The sequence below is a fragment of the Capricornis sumatraensis genome, chromosome 13 (assembly GCF_032405125.1).
Source record: "Capricornis sumatraensis isolate serow.1 chromosome 13, serow.2, whole genome shotgun sequence".
Classification (NCBI taxonomy): Eukaryota; Metazoa; Chordata; class Mammalia; order Artiodactyla; family Bovidae; genus Capricornis; species Capricornis sumatraensis.
In genome coordinates, this window is record NC_091081.1 from 74,025,356 (window position 1) to 74,047,000 (window position 21,645).

General features: G+C 41.1%; 1 protein-coding gene across 1 annotated transcript in view; it reads right to left on the minus strand.

The window, feature by feature from the left end:
* Positions 1 to 13,246, minus strand: part of PPIL4 (peptidylprolyl isomerase like 4) — a 34,780-nt gene extending 21,534 nt beyond the window's left edge. The window contains exons 1-7 of the mRNA XM_068985299.1: positions 13,177 to 13,246; positions 7,788 to 7,855; positions 7,638 to 7,702; positions 7,234 to 7,351; positions 6,436 to 6,578; positions 5,827 to 5,923; positions 4,951 to 5,067 (exon numbers count right to left, since the gene is read on the minus strand). Of these exons, the coding sequence (XP_068841400.1) occupies positions 4,951 to 5,067; positions 5,827 to 5,923; positions 6,436 to 6,578; positions 7,234 to 7,351; positions 7,638 to 7,702; positions 7,788 to 7,855; positions 13,177 to 13,246 (678 nt within the window). The remainder of the gene's footprint in view (positions 1 to 4,950; positions 5,068 to 5,826; positions 5,924 to 6,435; positions 6,579 to 7,233; positions 7,352 to 7,637; positions 7,703 to 7,787; positions 7,856 to 13,176) is intronic.
* Positions 13,247 to 21,645: the final 8,399 nt, after the last annotated feature.

The window sequence follows — 21,645 nt, forward strand, 5'->3', positions numbered from 1 at the left end:
AATAAAAAGACCCCATGGTGCCAACCAGCCTAAGAACTACCAGTAAAATGTTCCCTGATTCCATTATCCTTCTTCTTCTCTCACCACAAATGAGTCTTCGGTTTTCCTTCTTGGCCATTCCCTTACAGATTTAGTTTTACCACATGGGTATATATCCCTAACATAGTGTTTAATTTTGCTTGTTTTTAAATTCTTGAAATACTATTACATTGAATCTAGCCTTTTATGTAAGTAATGCTAAATTATTTTCCATATTAGTGTGCAGTATGGAACACCAATTCCTGGATACAGTTTTGAGCTTTTTGATCTCATATATCATCTTCTACTTCAGGCAAACCAAAGTCAACTTCATAGTCAACTACCACAATGAACCAAGCAAACCACCTTCTACTGAAGAACTCGAGAGGGTGACAGTGAGATAAAACCATGATTTAATGATGTTGTTATTTTCATTGTGAGAAAAGTATATTTACCGTGAGCCTTTAGATGGGGAAACAATATTCCTTCATACATATATTAAAAAATTCTCAGAGATGATTTCAGGCAAGATTATGATGTGAAATGTCTCCTCTTGGATAAACACATTTTTAAAAAGGTGGGGGGGAGGACTTCCCTCGTCGTCCAGTAGCTAAGACTCTGTGCTCCCAACACAGTGGGTAAACACTTGACCCTGGTCAAAGAGAACACTTGCCATGTTCAGCTCAGTTCAATCACTCAGTCGTGCCTGACTCTTAATGACCCCATGGACTACAGCATGAGAGGCTTCCCTGTCCTTCACCAACTCCTGGAGCTTGCTCAAACTCAAGTCCATTGAGCTGGTGATGCCAGCCAACCAACTCATCCTCTGTCATCCCCTTCTCATCTTGCCTTCAATCTTTCCCAGCATCAGGGTCTTTTCCAATGAGTCAGTTCTTCAATTTGGGTGGCCAAACTATTGTAGCTTCAGTATTAGTCCTTCCAATTCAGGACTGATTTCCTTTAGGATTGACTGGTTTGATCTCCTTGCAACCCAAGGGACTCTCAAGAGTCTTCTCCAACACCACAGTTCAAAAGCATCAATTCTTCAGCACTCAGCTTTCTTTATGGTCCAGCTCTCACATCCATACATGACTACTGGAAAAACCATAGCTTTGACTAGATGGACCTCTGTTGGCAAAGTAATGTCTGCTTTTTTAATACACTATCTAGGTTTGTCATAGATTTTCTTCCAAGGAGCAAGCATCTTTTAATTTCATGGCTACAGTCACCAACTACAGTGATTTTGGAGCCCAAGAAAATAAAGTCTCTCACTGTTTTCATTGTTTCTCCATCTATTTGCCATGAAGTGATGGGACTAGATGCCATAATCTTAGTTTTTTGAATGTTGAGTTTTAAGCCAGCTTTTTCACTCTCTTCTTTCACTCCCATAAGGGTGGTATCATCTGCATATCTGAGGTTATTGATATTTCTCCCAGCAATCTTGATTGCAGCTTGTGCTTCATCCAGTCTGGCATTTCACATGACATATCTAAATGTAAGTTAAATAAGCAAGGTGACAATAGACATCCTTGACGAACTCCTTTCCCCATTTGGAACCAGTCCATTGTTCCATGTCCAGTACTAACTGTTGCTTCTTGACCTACATACAGATTTCTCAGGAGGCAGGTCAGGTGGTCTCGTATTTCTATCTCTTGAAGAATTTTCCACAGTTTATTGTGATCCACATAGTCAAAGGCTTTAGCATAATCAATGAAGCAGATGTTTTTCTGGAACTCTCTTGCTTCTCGATGATCCAACAGATGTTGGCAATTTGATCTCTGGTTACTCTGCCTTTTCTAATTCAGCGTGAACATCTAGAAGTTCTCAGTTCACATGCTGTTGAAGCCTAGCTTGGAGAATTTTGAGCATTACTCTGCTAGCGTGTGAGATGAGTGCAACTGTGTGGTAGTTTGAACATTCTTGGCATTGCTTTTCTTTGGGACTGGAATGAAAACAGATCTTTTCCAGTCCAGGGGCCACTGCTGAGTTTTCCAAATTTGCTGGCATATTGAGTGTAACACTTTCACAACATCATCTTTCAGGATTTGAAATAGCTCAACTGGAATTCCATCATCTCCACTAGCTTTGTTCATAGTGATGCTTCCTAAGGCCCACTTGACTTTGCATTCCAGGATGTCTGGCTCTAGGTGAGTGATCACACCATCATGATTATCTGGGTCATAAAGATCTTTTCTGTATAGTTCTTCTGTATATTCTTGCTACCTCTTAATATCTTCTGCTTCTGTCAGGTCCATACTATTTCTGTCTTATATTGAGCCCATCTTTGCATGAAATGTTTTCTTGGTATCTCTATTTTCTTGAAGAGATCTCTAGTCTTTCCCATTCTATTGTTTTCTTCTATCTCTTTGCATGGATCACTGAGGAAAGCTTTCTTATTTCTCCTTGGTATTCTTTGGAATTCTGCCTTCAAATAGATATATCTTTCCTTTTCACTTTGCCTTTCACTTCTCTTTTCTCAGTTATTTGTAAGGCCTCCCCAGACAATTTAAGTCTGAATTTGGCAATAAGGAGTTTATGATCTGAGCCACAGTCAGTTCCCAGTCTTGTTTTTGCTGACTGTATAGAGTTTCTCCATCTTTGGCTGCAAAGAAACAATCAAACTGATTTCAGTATTGACCATCTAGTGATGTCCATGTGCAGAGCTGTCTCCTGTGTTGTTGGAAGAGGGTGTTTGCTATGACCAGTGCGTTCTCTTGGCAAAACTCTGCTGGCCTTTGATCTGCTTCATGTTTTACTCCAAGGTCAAACTTGCCTGTTTTCCAGGTATCTCTTGATTTTCTACTTTTGCATTCCAGTCCCCTATGATGACAAGGACATCTTTTTTTGATGTTAGTTGTAGAAAGTCTTGTAGGTCTTCATAGAACCGTTCAACTTCAGCTTCTTCAGCATTAGTGGTTGGGGCATAGACTTGGATTACTGTGAAAATGGTTTGCCTTGGAAACAAACAAGAGATCATTCTGTCATTTTTGAGACTGCACCCAAGTACTGCATTTTGCACTTTTTTGTTGAATATGACAGCTACTCTATTTCTTCTAAAGGATTCTTGCTCACAGTAGTAGATACAATAGTCACCTGAATTGAATTCACCCATTCCTGTCCATTTTAGTTCACTAATTTCTAAAATATCAGTGTTCATTCTTGCCATCCTGTTTGACCACTTTCAATTTACCTTGATTCATAGACCTAACATTCCAAATTCCTAAGCAATATTGTTCTTTACAGCATTTGACTTGACTTCCTATCACCAGTCACATCCACAACTTGGCACTGTTTTTGCTTTGGCTCAGCCTCTTCATTCTGGAGCTATCTTTATGCTCTTCTCCAGAAGCATACTGGGTACCTACTGACCTGAGGAGTTCATCTTTCAGTGTTATATCTTTTTTCCTTTTCATACTGTTCATGGGGTTCTCAAGGTAAGAATACTTAAGTGGTTTGCCATTCCCTTCTCCACTGGATCATGTTTTGTCAGAACTCTCCACCATGACCTGTCCATTTTGGCTGGCCCTACATGGCATGGCTCATAGTTTCACTTGCTGTGTGGTGTGGCCAAAAAAAAAGAAAAAAAGGATGAACCTGGGTAAAAGGTACATAGAAGTTCTCTGCATTTTTTTTTTCTGTAAATTTGAAATTCTGTGAAAATAAAAAGTTTACGGAATATGTTAAACCCTTTTATTCTGGCATAAACTTTCCATTTTTTGTTGTTGAAAACTCTAATGATAATCTAATGTTCTTTCCCTTGTAAGTCACTTACTCTTGCTGCCAGGTGTTCAAAAGATTTTTCTTTTAAGTCCATAATTTTCTTAGAGTTTGTCTTGGTGTTGACTGTTCTGGGTCAGAATTCTTAGGTAACACAGATCATTAACAGTTCATTAAACTGTATTTTTAACTTTTTTTATTTAGTAAAGTTTTCTTGAATTATAGTCTTTAATATTTGTTCCTTCAGACTAGTGATGCTAACACAGATTTTAAAACAGATAATGAAACTGAAAAGCTCTACTACATAAAATGATGTTAGTGATAAAAACTTAATTATTAGCCATCCATTCCATTCTGAAGGAGATCAGCCCTGGGATTTCTTTGGAAGGAAGGATGCTAAAGCTGAAACTCCAGTATTTTGGCCACCTCATGCGAAGAGTTGACTGGAAAAGACTTTGATGCTGGGAGGGATTGGGGGCAGGAGGAGAAGGGGACGACAGAGAATGAGACGGTTGGATGGCATCACTGACTCGATGGACTGAGTCTGAGTGAACTCCGGGAGTTGGTGATGGACAGGGAGGCCTGGCGTGCTGTGATTCATGGGGTCACAAAGAGTTGGACACGACTGAGTGACTGAACTGAACTGAACTGATCCATTCCAAAATTGATGATCTACTACATGAAAGGTATACCTATTCCACAAAAATAAGAAATGGGAATAAAAGCCTAGTAGGTGAAATAATCATGTACTGAATAACTGTTTCCCAAATGATTTCATATTGCTAGTAAAAGAGAAAAGGAGTACATTTTCGAGTGTTCAATTTCTGCCCAGGTTTATTTTATCCTATAATTACTATTCTATTATTTAATCTCAATACTAGAGATATACAAAGCATTATTCTCTATTATACTTAAAATTCAGTCCAAGAAACTCTTTAAAACTGAGATAAGTATAAGCAACTGAAATCCAATTAATATTTATAAACTAGATGCCCATCTCCCATTTGTTTAAAATGCATTTGACACTACACTGACAGTAGAACCAAACTGTTTACTTTCATATGTGTTATGATGTCATATAAAATTTCACCCAGAAAAGAACTCTGAGCTAAATTTTTAATATTTTAATACTATCAAAAAGTCAGGAATAAACTCACAATAAGTATGTATTGAACACACTGCTGAACAACTATTTGAACAAAGAAATCACTTTACCATTTCTAGTAGAATAGCTTGAGTTTTGGCCTCTTTTTCAGCCTTTATTTCTTCTACTTCTTCAGCTGATCTCCCTTTGAAATCATCAATTTCTTCATCTGCTCCAATTCGACCACTCTGTAAGGCAGAAGTTACTCATATATATATACACAAATAGAAAAATCTAAGAAATATAAGACATTATGTTTTATTCTTAGTTCCATCAACTTTGTTAAAACATTTGTTTCACAAATGTGAAACAAACTTATAAACCTCTGAAAACTGATTTAAGCTAATTTGTTAATACGGGCTAAACTAGGCTTCTAATTTATTTTAAAATTAAACTAGACATTTATATAAGAACTATCTGGTATCCAAGTAAGTGCTGAACACAGAAGATAAATGATCTTAGAAATTAAGGATTAAATCCTAACTATAGAGATAAATTCAGCTTTGAGAAAGTCTCATTAAGCAGAAATTTACACCTTAAAAGATCTGAGGGGAAGTCTCCACTATGCCACAGAAATTTCTGCATTCCAGCCTGGCTCAAAAGTGTCCCCAGTTGAAAAGTTCCCTCACAAGCTGACAATGTAATTTAGTCTTAAAGCTATACTCCTATCTAGAGTTAAGAGGTAAGAGAAACATTTTCCCAAGGTATTTGTATCCAGAGCCAAGACTGTTCTGGTGGAACAGAAACTAAAGAAAGAACATTAGGGAAAAGATAGGTAGAAAAATGAGTGTCTACATGGAAGAGAAAAAGAACTGCCAACTTTGCTTAGTATTACTGATCAAGCAAGACAATCATTCTGGAGAAATAAGTTTTAAAAAGGTAAAAACCAAAATCTATGTAAAACATTAATACGCATGTACATGCAATCATAAGAAGACTTGACTCACATCTAGTTGTTCCCTTGTAGGTTCTGGTGATCGATCAGGAATTAATAAATCAGGAGGATCATCAAATGGATCATCTAAAATCACTGTATGATTTATCCTTACAAAATAAATCCAAGTCAAATGTTACATTCATATTATTTCAGAATCCATGCTTCACTTTTTATAAAAATTATAACAAATATCTTAAGTATCCCTAATGCCAAAAAAACCCAAAAAATCCATAAGCTCTTTAATTTTATTGCACAAGGGTATTGCTAGGATATACTTTGACAGTTAGTGTTATTGCTTTTGATTGCTTGATATTATATATTAATTCTCTGCATTATGCTAACATGTAATATGAATAGCTTTATCTTAGTAATCTTGTCATCTCTCTCAATAAATCTGAATTTTTTTTAAAAACCTAAAGAATTAGTACTTCCTCCTAACATAAGCAATTATAATTAGTACAGTAATGGTCTTTTCTATTATAAAGATTATTATTGTCTCCAATTAATTCACATTTTAGAATTATCCAAAATCCAGTCCTATGTATGCCATCCCCATTATCTGGCAAACATCACATATTAAAACACTGTAGTACATTCTAATAATAAATAGTAACCATACCTGATATCTTGATATGGTACAAAGTCCTTATCAACAAAAGTCTCATTAATTTTCTTAATTATGTCCATGCCTTCTGTCACCTCACCAAACACTGTATGAACGCCATCAAGGTAATCCAGATTCTCTCCTGTTGTAATAAGAAACTATATAAAAAGACATTTAATAAATGCAAATATATACGTGTGTATATATATATATATATAATTCAAACTGCTGTTAGTTACAAGAGACTCTACATTAACTGCATTCAGTACTTGTTACAGGTGTTTCTCACCCACCTGTTACTAGTACTAAGTGAAAGGCACCAAGTTTAAACATGAAATATCAATAAATACACAGATGCTTAATTGTTTAAAATACTTGAACAAACCAAATCTCAATTTTTTTCACATGTAAATTCTGAGGAAAAAAAGCATCTACTCCAATGGGAATGTTGTGACAGTGAATGGTATGTGCTCAACATGACCTGTTTTGAAAGAAGTAATAAATACTGCAAGGACAGGCCTTTCTGTCTCTGAACAGTGATGATCTGTGAACTGTGAGATTATAGGTAATGTTATTTTCTTCTTTGTACTTTCCCATATTTTCTAAACTCCTCCCAAAGGATATGCCTTACATTCAAAAAAACAAAATAATAAGGATTTTTTTAACATAGGAGAATTTTTTAATTTTTAGAATTCAGAATTTTTTAATTCTAACAAACATCTTTGGTTGAAATTCTCTCCTTACTAGATAGTTCAAAAAGATAATCTCATGGGTGCCCTCCAGCAAAACTCATCTCCTCACACATTTCCTAACCTGAGATCCATGCTGATCACTGCCATTGTTCACCATGGACACAGTGCCTTTCTTCTTGTGCTTAATTCTTGGCACTTTTTCAGCCTCGAAAAAGCTTGCTTGATCACCATACAGTTGACTAAAAATACATATAATAAGGTTATAAAATATAAGTACACTCAACATGAAATACAGACATACCAGGATTATATATATAGGGCACTAGAGTTAGCATATAAGGTTACCATTTCTTTATAGAAACGGCACCATTATTAAAAATATTTCTTTTTTTGCTATAGACATTTATGCAACTTGGAAAAAAATCTATATTTGAATGATATTTTTAAATGCAGATTAAAATAAACTACTTAACATTTTTAAGAAGAATTTCTATTTTTTATCTATTTGAAAATAAAGAAACTTACCCAAAAACTGATTCTCCTCCACGTCCAGTCCCTGTAGGATCACCAGTCTGTATGATAAAATCCCTCTGTAATATATAGGAGACTTTGTTAATTCAGAGTTTGTTAGACGGTTCCAATAGCAAAGAACATGACTAATATCTACCAACTCACCTGGACATTGTGAATAAGGCAATAATTATAATATTTTATTTTGCACAACTTCAGGAAATTCAAGCAAGCTGAAAAAAAGTAAATACTAAATTTACCACAGCAATTCACAAATATATTTTCAATCATGTAAAGGCACAGTTAGTATAATTTGATTTCTAAGCTACCATATAAAAATCTGCCCAAATGGTCAAATGTCCAAAGCCATTTTAAAAGTATTAAGTAAGCTTCCCTCATAGCTTAGTCAGTAAAGAATCTGCCTGCAATGCAGGAGACTGGGGTTTGACTCCTGGGTCAGGAAGATTCCCTGGGAAAGGAAATGGCAACCCATTCCCATATTCTTGCCTGGAGTATCCCATGGACAGAAGAGGCTGGCAGACTACAGTCCATGAGGTCGCAAGAGTCAGACACGACTTAGCAACTAAACCACCACCAAGCCTAGAAAAATGCAATATATTTTAAGTTATCTTTTATTTTCTTTTTCTTTGGATTTTCTGGGCATCTGAGCTATACAGGAAACTAAAACTTATCTGGGATAAGCAATCATCAATTTTTTTTTCTATTTTGTAATTTATTAAAAAAAAATTGCTTTACAACATTATGTTGATTTCTGCCATATATCAGCATGAATCAGCCATAGGTGTACATATATATCCCCTCCCTCTTGAAACTCCCTCCCACCTCCCATCCCAACCTACCCCTCTAGGTTGTCACAGAGTACCAGTTTGAGCTCCCTGAGTCAGCAATCATCTATTGATGAACCGATTTTGTTAAGAGAAAAAAGAAAAACTAAAGAGGACATTGTAATGGGAAAGGATCTAGCAGAGCATCTAAAAATGGGTGCAGCTTATTTACATTAGAGAAAACAAAGTATCCAGGATCAGTTGTTTTTACAATGATTAAACAGCCCTTCAGGAAAATCCATACACTCACCATGTACCTCTGGAGAAGGGACTTGTTACCCTACACCAGGGGATCTTCGCAACCCTGGATTGAATCCAGGTCTCCTGTACTGCAGGCACATTCTTTACCATCGGAGCCACCAGGGAAGCCCCAAGAATACTGGAGGGGATAACGATTCCCTTCACAAATATCCATGCGCTAAACATGTACCACCTTTTTAAAATAAATTCACTCATTCATCCAATAAACACTGAGTATCCTCTAGGCACTTGGCACTGCTAGGTCAAATGCCAGTAAACCTCTGCTGTTAACAAGTTCACAGTCTAGGTGTAGAGAAACATTCTAGCAAGTTCTCAAGGCACTAAGCTAGAAAACAGACAGAAAGATACATGAGGGATCCCCTATCCCTCAAGGAGCTTACACTAAATGAGGGTCCTTACACCTGAACTCAGTTATAATACTGGGCATACCTGATAATACCATTGGTGCACTTAAATTGTATGGTTTTATTAATAAATATGCCACAAGAGTTGAAATGAGAGATTGTTTCTGGCTGGGGAAAAGAGAAGACCTCCTGAAGGCTGAAAATGAACATTAAAAGAACTGGACTGGCAGAGAGTAGAGAGGGGCCATTTCAAGGTGGGAAGACATTGTGAAACAGCCAGAGGACCTTCCAGACCCAGAAATTGAACCTGTGTCTCTTGAGTCCCATGCATTGCAGGCAGATTCTTTACCACTATGCCACCTGGGAAGCCCCATGTAAGAGCTGAATCAACCAATACAATACATGGTCTTTGTTTGGATCCCATTTCAAATGATGAAATATTCTTTTAAATGTTTATGAGACAACAGATAAACATGAATGTTACTATGGAATTATTGGGGCTCCCCTGGTGGCTCAGTGGTAAAGAATCTGCCTGCAAATGTAGGAGACACAGGTTCATTCTCTGGATTGGGAGGATCCCCTGGAGAAGGAAATGGCAACCCACTCCATGCCTGGTAAATCCCATGGACAGAGGAGCTTGGCAGGCTTACAGCGCATTGGGTCGCAAAAGAGTCAGACAGGACTGAGCAACTAAACAACCAAGAGAAATTATCGCTTATTTCTCTAGATGTGACCATGGCTTGTGGTTATGTTATCTCTTTAAAAAAATATCTTTTGTTGTTCAGTCGTCGTGTTCGACTTTGTGACCCCATGGACTGCAGCAGGCCAGGCTTCCCTGTCCTTCACCATCTCCCAGAACTTGCTCAAACTCATGTCTACTGAGTCAGTGATGCCATCCAACCATCTCATCCTCTGTCGTTCCTTTCTCCTCCTGCCTTCAACCTTTCCCAGCATCAGGGTCGGCTCTTTGCATCAGGTGGCCAAAGTATTGGAGCTTCAGCTTCAGCATCAGTCCTTCCAATGAGTATACAGAGTTGATTTCCTTTAGGGATGGACTGGTTGGATCTCCTTGTAGTCCAAGGGACTTTCAAGAGTCTTCTCCAACACTACAGTTCAAAAGCATCAATTCTTCATGGTTCAGCCTTCTTTATGGTCCAACTCTCACAGCAACACGTGACTACTGGAAAAACCATAGTTTTGACTATACAGACCTTTGTCAGCAAAGTAATGTCTCTGCTTTTCAATACACTGCCTAGATTTGTCATAGCTTTTCTTCCAAGGAGCAAGCATCTTTTAATTAATTACAGATTAAATAAATGTCATGTGTTAGTCACTCAGTCATGTCCGACTCTTTGCCACCCTGTGGACTGTAGCCTGCCAGGTTCCTCTGTCCATGGAATTTCTCCAGGCAAGAATATTGGAGTGGGTTGCCATTTCCTTTTTCAAGGGCTCTTCCTAACCCAGGGATTGAACCCAGGTCTCCAGCATTGAAGGTGGATTCTTTACCATCTGAGCCACCAGCGAAGCCCTTTAATGTCATGTAAAGGAATTCCTGTCAGTGGTTAGGACTCAGCACTTTCACTGCCACGGCCTGGGGTTCAATCCTCAGTCAGAGAACTAAGATCCCACAGGCTGCACAGCACAGCCAAAAACAAACAAAAAATTCAGCAGACGTGGCAATATAAATGAAACATATATTAACAACTGTTAAATGAAGCTGATCATCAACACCGGAGAGTTCATTTACATGATTCTACTTTTGTACATGGTTAAAGTTTTCTATAATAAAGTTTTTATAAAAAGGAAAAGGGAGAAAGGGAGTGAGGAAAAAAGAAAAATAAGTCTGGATATATTTATTGTAGATTGATAAGTAGTTACACATATAAGTAGATATCCAATCACAACTACTTACACATTACAAATATATACAAAGAATGTGGATTTATGTTTTAAGTGTTCCAAGCTATCATTGCAGAAACACTGCAAAATCACACAAAAAAACATTGTGTTAATTAGGTGGGATAATCCTACCTCCCTTTCAGCTTCTCATAATTCTAGGGAAAAAGGCCCACTCCTTGCCAAATGCTGCTCCACATGGAACGTGTCAAACTCAAACAAAACTGAAAGATGAAAAATACAATTCCCTATAAGACTCTGTGAACCCCTGGATCCTGTCATCCTTAAAGTTTACCCCAGTGAAAGTGAAAGTGAAAGTCACTCAGTCCTGTCCGACTCTAGGACCCCCATGGACTATACATGTCCATGGAATTCTCCAGCCCAAAATACTGGAGTGGGTTGCCTTTCCTTTCTCCAGGGGATCTTCCCAACCCAGGGATCGAACCCAGGTCTCCCGCATTGCGGGCAGATTCTTTACCAGCTGAGCCACAAGAGAAGCCCAAGAATACTGGAGTGGGTAGCCTATCCCTTCTCCAGTGAATCTTTCCGACCCAGGAATTGAACCAGGGTCTCCTGCACTGCAGGTGGATTCTTTACCAACTGAACTACCAGGGAAGCCCAAAGCTTACAGCAGTAACATAAGGGAATCCATTATTTTCTTTAAGGCAGTTTCAGTTGAGTTTCTATCACTTGAACAAAGAGTCTGAATACAACACATATTATCCATTACTTCGGTGTGCACCTTCAAAGTGTCAGGAACTGCACTAGGTGCTCAAGATACAGAGATAATCAAGGAATAGTCCCTGCTCTCTTAAAGTTTACATCTTGAGAGGAGACCAAGACTTGAAAATAATTCCAGGCCAACAGGAAAATGTATAATACGTACTATGTGATTTAAAGAAGACCTGAGGCAGAGCAACAGAAACCAATCTAACTCTGCTCAGGGACACAGGGAGCTTCACAGAAGAGACCATGCTTGACCTGAGAACTGATTAATAAACAGGAAGTCTGCCAAAAGGACAACAAAGGGGAGAAATGTGGGGCACAGGCATCAGTATAAGAAAGGAATAGATGTATGCTGAGAGTTGCTGGGGAGGGGGTGATAACTCAGTGTGGGATAAAGCGCAGCACCTCAGCAGGCACTCATGGTACCATATCGTATAGCTTGTTTCGTCTTCTTTGACAAACTGCATTCCTTGGGTGCAGGACCCTGATTGTAACTAAACTCTCCTGTTTAGTTACAGTTTCTCCAGTTTCTCCCCACTCTGAAACATTCTCCATATTGCTGCTTATTATCGTTCTAAAACAAGTTTGTTAACGCCTCTCTCAATCCTGCTTTCAAACCCTTCAGAGATTGTGGTTTTCAGTAGGGCACACAAGGCTATTCAGGGCCAAACCTAACCTAAAAAACGTATATGACCAGACTCACGGTCTGCCATTTCACTGTCAAGCCACGCCGATCTACTTGCCGTTTCCAGAAAATTCCAACCAAACAAGAACACTCTCACTCCCACTCATTTTTAAAAGGGCGAGTTCAAGTGCTCTGCATTCTTCCTTAGCTCGGCTTCTCCCCACCCCCAGCCAGGAAGAATTACTCCCTCCTCTGGTTCCCATGGCAACTTACACATTCTTCCACTACATCGCTTAATAAATTAAATGGGTTGCGGCGCCTATTTCCCCCAGTGGAAAATTAAACCTTCGAGGGCAAGACGGCCATCCCACGGCTTGGCACAAAGTCTCGCGTAGTGGGCGATCAACGAGTGTTAGCTAAGACTGGGTGCACACCTCCGGACAACCCTCCCTCTACCCAAGAGGGATGCCCACACTCACTGCTCCAAGCCCTTCGTCCCTGCTTTCATCAAGATTTACTGATTACACACCAAGGAATACTCGGTATGTTCTTGACTAGTAAAAAGCAGTAAAGCCACAAGAGCTATGGGCACTGAATATGCAGCCTGCACTACACACACACACAGGGATTTAACAACCACAAGCACCTGCCACCCGACTGGCCAGCACCAGAGGCGGAGAAAGGTTGCTCCTCAGAAACAAACTTTTCAACCAGGGCCGGCTGATAAACTGCGCGGTCGCGGCACCATCAGCCCAGAAGCTCCAGCCAGTCCACGCCGGGGACTGGGCAGAAAAGGCAAAGCGCCGGGGGGGAAAAGAGCGCGGCCCGCCGAGAGGTGAGCAAGGCCGGGGCCTCACCGCGCGGCCGCTCTTCTGTGTACAGGTCGATGACGACGTCGCCTAAAGTGGTCTCCAGCAGAACCGCCATGGCGCCCGCTCCTCCTCGCAACAAGCCCCGGGGGTGACAGGCGCAGCCCTACGTCATCTACGCCACGCGTCACCCTCAACGCGACGCCTTTTTACGTCATCCCTCCGGCGACACCACCCCCCTCTGGGAGGTGCCTTGGGCGGGTCTGGTCCGTGGCAAGGCAAACCGTCTGTGGGTTCCCGGCCCTTTTGAAAAAATCTTCCAAAGGCCCTGGGGGCTGGCGCGGAAGGCTGTCACTCAAAGTGGCTTCTGTGAAGGGTTTATGCTCCATTTTGTGTCCATCTCAAAAATGACGCGGACCTTTCTTTAATGCTCCGTAGGCCCTCTGTTTCGTCGCTTGAAGGCGAGTGTGGGGCGCCACCTTCCCCGGCCCTGTTGGGACAACTACGCCGAGTTTCCTAGTCGGTCACTTCTTATCGCCCCGAATCAGAAATTTTAGCCCTTAAAGGCAGGATTTGCTACTCAGAAAGATGGTTAACAGGGAGTTCTTTCCTGGCTAATTGTGTCAAGTGAAACGAAGTAAAAGTCACTCAGGCGTGTCCGACTTTTTTGCCACCCCATGGACTATACAGTTCATGGAATTCTCCAGGCCAGAATACTGGAGTGGGTAGCCTTTCCCTTCTCCAGGGCATCTTCCCAACCCAAGGATCGAACCTAGCGGGCGGATTCCTTACCAGCTGAGCCACAAGGGAAGGCCAGTTGTGTCAAGGGCTGTACCTTTTTCAGCAGCTGATGGTGGGTGCGTCCTTAGTGCAAGTAGCTAAATATCGTAGGTTTCAGCTCTTATCTCTACTGGTTTTATCAATACTTAAGAGGACAATTTAAGCTTAAAAAGTTTTCTCTGCTCTTCGGCCTCCTCCCTTCCCTCTAATGTGCATTGTGCATTACCCAGACCTCCTCCCCACTGGCAGAAATACCTGCTCAAATCCTAAAGATCAGTTTTTCTCTTTCTGGTGACAGCCATGTAACTCCTTAGAAGATAACATTGCTTTCTCAGTCCTGTAAGAGGTCCCCTTAAGGTGTGCAAACATCTTTGGTGAACTTTTATGAACAATGCAAGTGTATCATTTCCATCAGAGTTAATTTTTGGTACAGAACAGACTGGTAAGATGACCTGGGGAGATACTGGGTGGCATCCAAAGGAAGCTCTTAGCTTAAGTGCTTACCTCAGACCAGATTTCCCTCGGGGCTCAGACGGTAAAGCTTCTGTCTACAATGCTGGGGACCCTGGTTCGATCCCTGGGTCAGGAAGATCCCCTAGGGAAGGAAATGGCAGCCCACTCCAGTACTATTGCCTGGAAAATCCCATGGACAGAGGAGCCTGGTAGGCTACAGTCCATGGGGTCACAAAGAGTCGGACATGACTGAGCGACTCCACTTTCCACTTTTAAGACTATATTAATGTGACTAGCTGTATTACTTGTATTCTGCTTATTTTACAAGATTATTGCGCCATCAATAAAAATGATGATAACTAGTCAACTTGAAGTGATTGACCAAATATATAGTGCTATAAGATCAATGATTATAATGGAGTAACTCTAGCTATGAGAAGCAGCAACAAGAGGGAACCATTTCCTGAACCATAACAGACTAGTAAGACTAGGCAGTCTAGAGATTTGGGCTACTAGACCAAAAGTCACGCTAGACTTTTGCTGTTCTTTAAACACTACTTGTGGAGGAAGGGTTCTGCCCCAGGGCCATCCTATGTTGTCAGAACTCTTCTTTTCCAGTTATCACATGATTCTCTTTCATCTCCTTTAGGTCTCTTCCTCATAGTCACCTCTCAGTGAGACCCTCCCTGACCACTACAGTTAAAGTTAACCCCACATGCATACACTTCTATTTTTCTTCGTAGTACTTTCTACAATCTAACATGCTATTTAGGAAATTTGTATGTTGTTTCCAGAATGTCAGTTCCAGAGGGAAAGCCAGTTTTGTCTGTTGTGTTTACTGCTGTATCCCTAGTGCCCGACAGCCTGCCGCATAATAAGTGAATACTTATTTGTTGAATGAATGAATATTGGCAATTAATTAGAGAAATGCAAATTTAAATGACAATGAAATTGTTAATGGGAAAGTAAAATAATACAGTCACTTTGGAAGACAGATTGGCAGTTTCTTACTTGTACAAAGCTAAATATAATCTTACCTTGATATCAAGAAATCACACAGTTAGGTATTTACCTAAAAAAGCTGAGACCGATCCACATAAAAACCAGCATACAAGGGACTTCCCTGGTGGTCTGGTGGCTAAGACAGCATTCCCAATGCAGGAGGCCTGGGTTTGATCCCTGGTCAGGAAACTAAGGATCCCTGTGCAACTAAGACCTGGCACATCCAATAAATAAATAAATCTTTTAAAATAAAAACCTGTGCACAAATGTTTATAGCAGCTTAATTCATATTTGCCAAAATTTAGAAGCAACTGTCACCCTGCTTATTTAACTTATATGCAGAGTACATCATGAGAAAGGCTGGACTGGAAGAAACAAAGGCTGGAATCAAGATTGCCGGGAGAAATACCAATAACCTCAGATATGCGGATGACACCACCCTTATGGCAGAAAGTGAAGAGGAACTAAAAAGCCTCTTGATGAAAGTGAAAGAGGAGAGTGAAAAAGTTGGCTTAAAGCTCAACATTCAGAAAACGAAGATCATGGCATCTCGTCCCATCACTTCATGGGAAATAGATGGGGAAACAGTGGAAACAGTGTCAGACTTTATTTTGGGGGGCTCCAAAATCACTGCAGATGGTGACTGCAGCCATGAAATTAAAAGACGCTTACTCCTTGGAAGAAAAGTTATGACCAACCTAGACAGCATATTCAAAAGCAGAGACATTACTTTGCCGACTAAGGTCCGTCTAGTCAAGGCTATGGTTTTTCCAGTAGTCATGTATGGATGTGAGAGTTGGACTGTGAAGAAAGCTGAGCGCCGAAGAATTGATGCTTTTGAACTGTGGTGTTGGAGAAGACTCTTGAGAGTCCCTTGGACTGCAAGGAGATCCAACCAGTCCATTCTGAAGGAGATCAGCCCTGGGATTTTTTGGAGGAATGATGCTAAAGCTGAAATTGCAGTACTTTGGCTACCTCATAGAAGAGTTGACTCACTGGAAAAGACTTTGATGCTGGGAGGGACTGGGGGCAGGAGGAGAAGGGGATGACAGAGGATGAGATGGCTGGATGGCATCACGGACTCAATGGACGTAAGTCTGAGTGAACTCCGGGAGTTGGTGATGGACAGGGAGGCCCGGCGTGCTGCGATTCATGGGGTCACAAAGAGTCGGACACGACTGAGCGACTGAACTGAACTGAACTGAGATGTTTTAAATAGGTGAATGAATATACAAACTGGTTTAACAAACTGGGATAAACATCCATATAATGAAATATTATTTAAAGATCAAGAGAAATGAGCTAGCCGGCCATGAAAAGATATGACAGACCTTAAACACATATAGGTAAGTGAAAGAAGCCAGACTGAAAAGGCTACACATAGGGAAATTATGTAGATAGTAGAAAGATCGGTAGTTGCCAGTTTTCTGGCACATTGAGGGAGAAATGAATAGTTGAAGCACAGGGATTTTTAGGGCAGAGAAACTACTTTATATGAGTGAAAGTGAAAGTAACTCAGTCGTGTCTGACTCTTTGTGACCGCATGGACTATACAGTCCATGGAATTCTCCAGCCTGAATATTGGAGTGAGTAGCCATTCCCTTCTCCAGCGGATCTTCCCAATCCAGGAATCGAACCAGGATCTCCTGCATTGCAGGCAAATTCTTTACTAACTGAACTATCAGGGAAGCCCCTATGGTTATGTTTACTACCACGTATGGGGCTTCTGTTCTCACTGTGTCTGCTCTAAACAACCACCATCCACAATACAAGTACCAGTAGGAGCATGGCTGACATTTGAACCTGTGAGAGCTGACCATGGAGCTCATACAATTACCCACTGCATTACAGCTGGTGGGGCAAGTGAAAATAAAAGTCACTCAGTCATGTCCGACTCTTTGCGGCCCTATGGACTATACAGTCCATGGAATTCTCCAGGCCAGAATACTGAAGTGGGTACCCTTTCCCTTCTCCGGGGATCTTTACAACTCAGGGATCGAACCCAGGTCTCCCGCATTGCAGACAGATTCTTTACCAGGTGAGCCACAAGCGAAGCCTCCTAAAATTGCCCTGTGTCACATCTTGTGAAAGTAAATTTGTTAGTCGCTCAGCCATATCCAATTCTTTGTTAACCCATGGACTGTAGCCCACGAGGTTCCCCTGTCCATGGAATTCTCCAGGCAAGGATACTGGGGTGGGTTGCATTCCCTTCTCCAGGGGATCTTCCTGACCCAGGGATTGAACCCTGGGTCTCCTGCATTGCAGGCAGATTCTTTACCATCTGAGCCACCAGGGAAGTCCCTAGAGAACACTGGGAGTGGATTGCCATGCCCCTATCCAGGTCCCGACCCAGGAATCAAACCCATGTCTCTTATGCCTCATCATAGTATGATGCTATCTGTATTGGTGGGTTCCCAGGTGACAGTAGCGGTAAAGAACCCGCCTGCCAATACAAGAGACTTAAGAGATGCAGGTTTGATTCCTGAATCAGGAAGATCCCCTGAAGGAAGACTTTGCAACCCACTCCAGTATTCTTGCCCGGAGGAGCCTGGTGGGCTGTGGTCCCTAGGGTCCCAAAGACTCGGAACGACTGAATCAACTTAACAGCATATTAGTGGATACATGATATTATGTATCAATATTTGCAGAACTCTGAAAAACTAGGACACAAAAAGTGAACCCTGACATAAACTATGAACTTTAGTTAATAGTAGTGTACCAATATTGGTTCATCACTTGTAATAAATGCACCAGACTAATTCAACATGTTAATAATAGGGGAAACTGGGAGAGACTGGAGAGATCCCAACCTCTGGGATCTCATGTCTGGTGCTCTGAGGTGCAGCTGATATGATAATAATAATAGAAATAAAATGCACAGAAAAGGTAATGCGTTTGAATCATCCCGAAACCATCCCACACCCCTTGGGTCCATGGAAAAATTTTCTTCCACAAAACCTGTCCCTAGTGCCAAAAAGGTTGGGGACCCCTGGTACATAGTAACTCCTTGTACTTTCCATTCAACTTAACTTTAAACCTTAAATTGCTCTAAAACAACAGTATACAGAAACAAGATTTACAGTTTTTCATCTTTTACCTTAAGTGATTCAGAAGATAAACAGTCCTAAATATGAAATTTTACATATATAGCACTTAACATAGTCTATGGCTTTATGGTTATATTTTCCATAATTATCTCTAAATATGGAGTCCCCTGAGTTAGTAACCTTCCACTCCTCTCCAACCTCACTCACATAAAAATCTTAACCTTAGTGTAGCAGAATCTTTAAAATAAAAGAGATTTCATTTATTTTTTTCTTTCCAAAAATCTAGTGCTTTGCTACATTATACTGAATGATGTTTTGCCAAGAATATCTGCGATGGTTAATTTTATGTCCACTTGACTGGGCTAAAGGATACCCAGATAGTTAGTAAGGCATTGTTTTTGATGTGTCTGTGAAGCTATTTTTGGAAGAGACTGGCATTTTAACCAGCATACTGAGTAAAGAAGATTACAATCACCATTTTATTTGGGCATCATTGAATTCCTTAAGGACTAGACTAGAACAGGCAGAAAAGGGGCACATTCGATCTCTCTGCTTGACCTAGGATATTCATCTTCTGCCCATGGACCAACAGCACAGCTGTTTCTTTGGCTTTCAGACTCAGACCAAGACTTAAGACATCATTGGCCTTCTGGTTCTCAGGGCTTCAGATTTGGATTAAATTATTCCAGAGGCTTTCTTGGTTCCCACAGACAGAAGATCACAAGACTTCTTAGCTTCTATAACCACACGAGACAACTCCTATAATATCTATACCTATGCATGCATGCTAAGTCACTTCAGTCATGTCCAGCTCTTTGAATGCTATGGACTATAGCCCACCAGGCTCCTCTGTCCATGGACTCTCCAGGCAAGAATACTGGAGTGGGTTGCCATGCCCTCCTCCAAGGGATCTTCCCAACCCAGGGATTGAACCTGTATCTCTTACATCTCCTGCATTGACAGGCAGGTTCTTTACCACTAGCACTACCTGGGAAGCCCATCTGTACCTATTCAGTTCAGTTCAGCCGCTCAGTCGTGTCCGACTCATTGCGACCCCATGAATCGCAGCTTGCCAGGCCTCCCTGTCCATCACCAACTCCTGGAGTTCTCTCAGACTCACGTAGATCGAGTCCATGATGCCATCCAGCCATCTCATCCTCTGTCGTCCCCTTCTCCTCCTGCCCCCAATCCCTCCCAGCATCAGAGTCTTTTCCAATGAGTCAACTCTTCTCATGAGGTGGCCAAAGTACTGGAGTTTCAGCTTTAGCATCATTCCTTCCAAAGAAATCCCAGGACTGATCTTCAGAATGGACTGGTTGGATCTCTTGCAGTCCAAGGGACTCTCAAGAGTGTTCTCCAACACCACAGTTCAAAAGCATCATATCTATTATTTGGTTGCATCCCGTCTTAATTGTGGCACACAGGGTCATATGGGATCTTTCTTTGCTGTGCAGAGACTCTAAATGTGGCACAGTCTTATGTTAGTGGCTCCGCTGCATGCGGGATCTTAGTCCCCCCACCAAGAATCAAACCCAAGCCCCCTTCATTGCAAGATGGATTCTTAATCACGGGACCCCTAGGGAAGTCCTCAGGCAGAAGTATTTACTGTGGTTTCTATGGAGATGGGCAAGACACAAGTAGGTCTAGCATTGGCTGCTTTGAATAATTTCAGTGGGCTCTGCAGTACAGAGGCTATCTCTAGTTGTCTGGTGCCTGCCCTAGGATGATTAGGGTAGAGAAATACTGCCTGTTGGAGTTTAGTAAAAGCCTGATATTGTTGTTTAGTCACTAAGTCATGTCCAACCATTTTGTAACACCATGGACTGTTGCCCGCCAGGCTTCTCTGTCTATGGGACTTCCCCGAGCAAGAATACTGGAGTGGGTTGCCATTTCCTCTTCCAGAGGATCTTCCCGACCCAGTGATCAAACCCATGTCCCTTGCATTGCAGGTGGATTTGTTACCACTGAGCCATCAGGGAAGCCCTAAAAGCCTGGTAGTGAGCAACCTAGACAGCATATTAAAAAGTAGAGACATTACTTTGTCAATAAAGGGCCATCTAGTCAAGGCTATGGTTTTTCCAGTAGTTATGTATGGATGTGAGAGTTGGACTATAAACAAAGCTGAGTGCCAAAGAATTGATGCTTTTGAACTGTGGTGTTGGAGAAGACTCTTGAGAGTCCCATGAACTGCAAGGAGATCCAACCAGTCCATCCTAAGGAAGATCAGTCCTGGGTGTTCATTGGAAGGACTGATGTTGAGGCTGAAACTCCAATACTTTGGCCACCTGATGTGAGGAGCTGACTCATTTGAAAAGACCCTGATGCTGGGAAAGATTAAGGGCAGGAGGAGAAGGGGATGACAGAGGATGAGATGGCTGGATGGCATCACCAACTTAATGGACATGAGTTTGAGTAAACTCCAGGAGTTGGTGATGGACAGGGAGGCTTGGCGTGCTGCAGTTCATGGGGTCGCAAAGAGTCAGGCATGACTGAGCGACTGAACTGAACTGAACTGAAGAGGTGATTTGTACAGACTCTGGATTGGTTGGTTTACACATGAAAGGCAGGCTCACAGAGGAGAAGTTTACTAACTCTAGAAATTAGCTCAAAGCTTCCCTGGTGGCTCAATGGTAAAGAGTCAGACTTGGGAACTAAATAATAACAGCAACACAAATTAGCTCAGCCCTGGGAGTCTCTCTAGGGTCAGCCAGGCCCCAGACAACAGAACATATAGAAAATGAGAAAATACAGTTAATACATAGAGATTATGAAGTTGCCCATCATTTTGGCATCAAATGAGGTAGAGGATGAGAAAGTGAGGCTGTGTTCTAGTGAATCAAATAAAGTAAAGCTTGACTCAAAAGAAGAAAACCCACTCCCAAATACTGGAAGCCCAATGAAGGCAGAGCAAAGAAATTCTACAATCTGGCTTCTGCTTCCACATGGAGGCCCCTTCGTTTCCTAAAAAATAGTTTTAAAAGGTGAATAAGACAAATAAAAATGGGGCCTTACAGCAAAACAGTACCCACTTATCTGTGTTACAAAATGTGAAATCATCCCTAAATATACTCAAAAAGATTTCTACCTCCACCGTTGAATTTTTCTTGCAATATTTGTCACAGATGTCCTAGTTTCAAAATCGGATAGTATTTTTAAATGTTTTGGATGTCTTTTTAATCTTTTATTTCCAAACTTTTTGTCAGAGTACCAGTCAAACACTCATTTACATTTCATT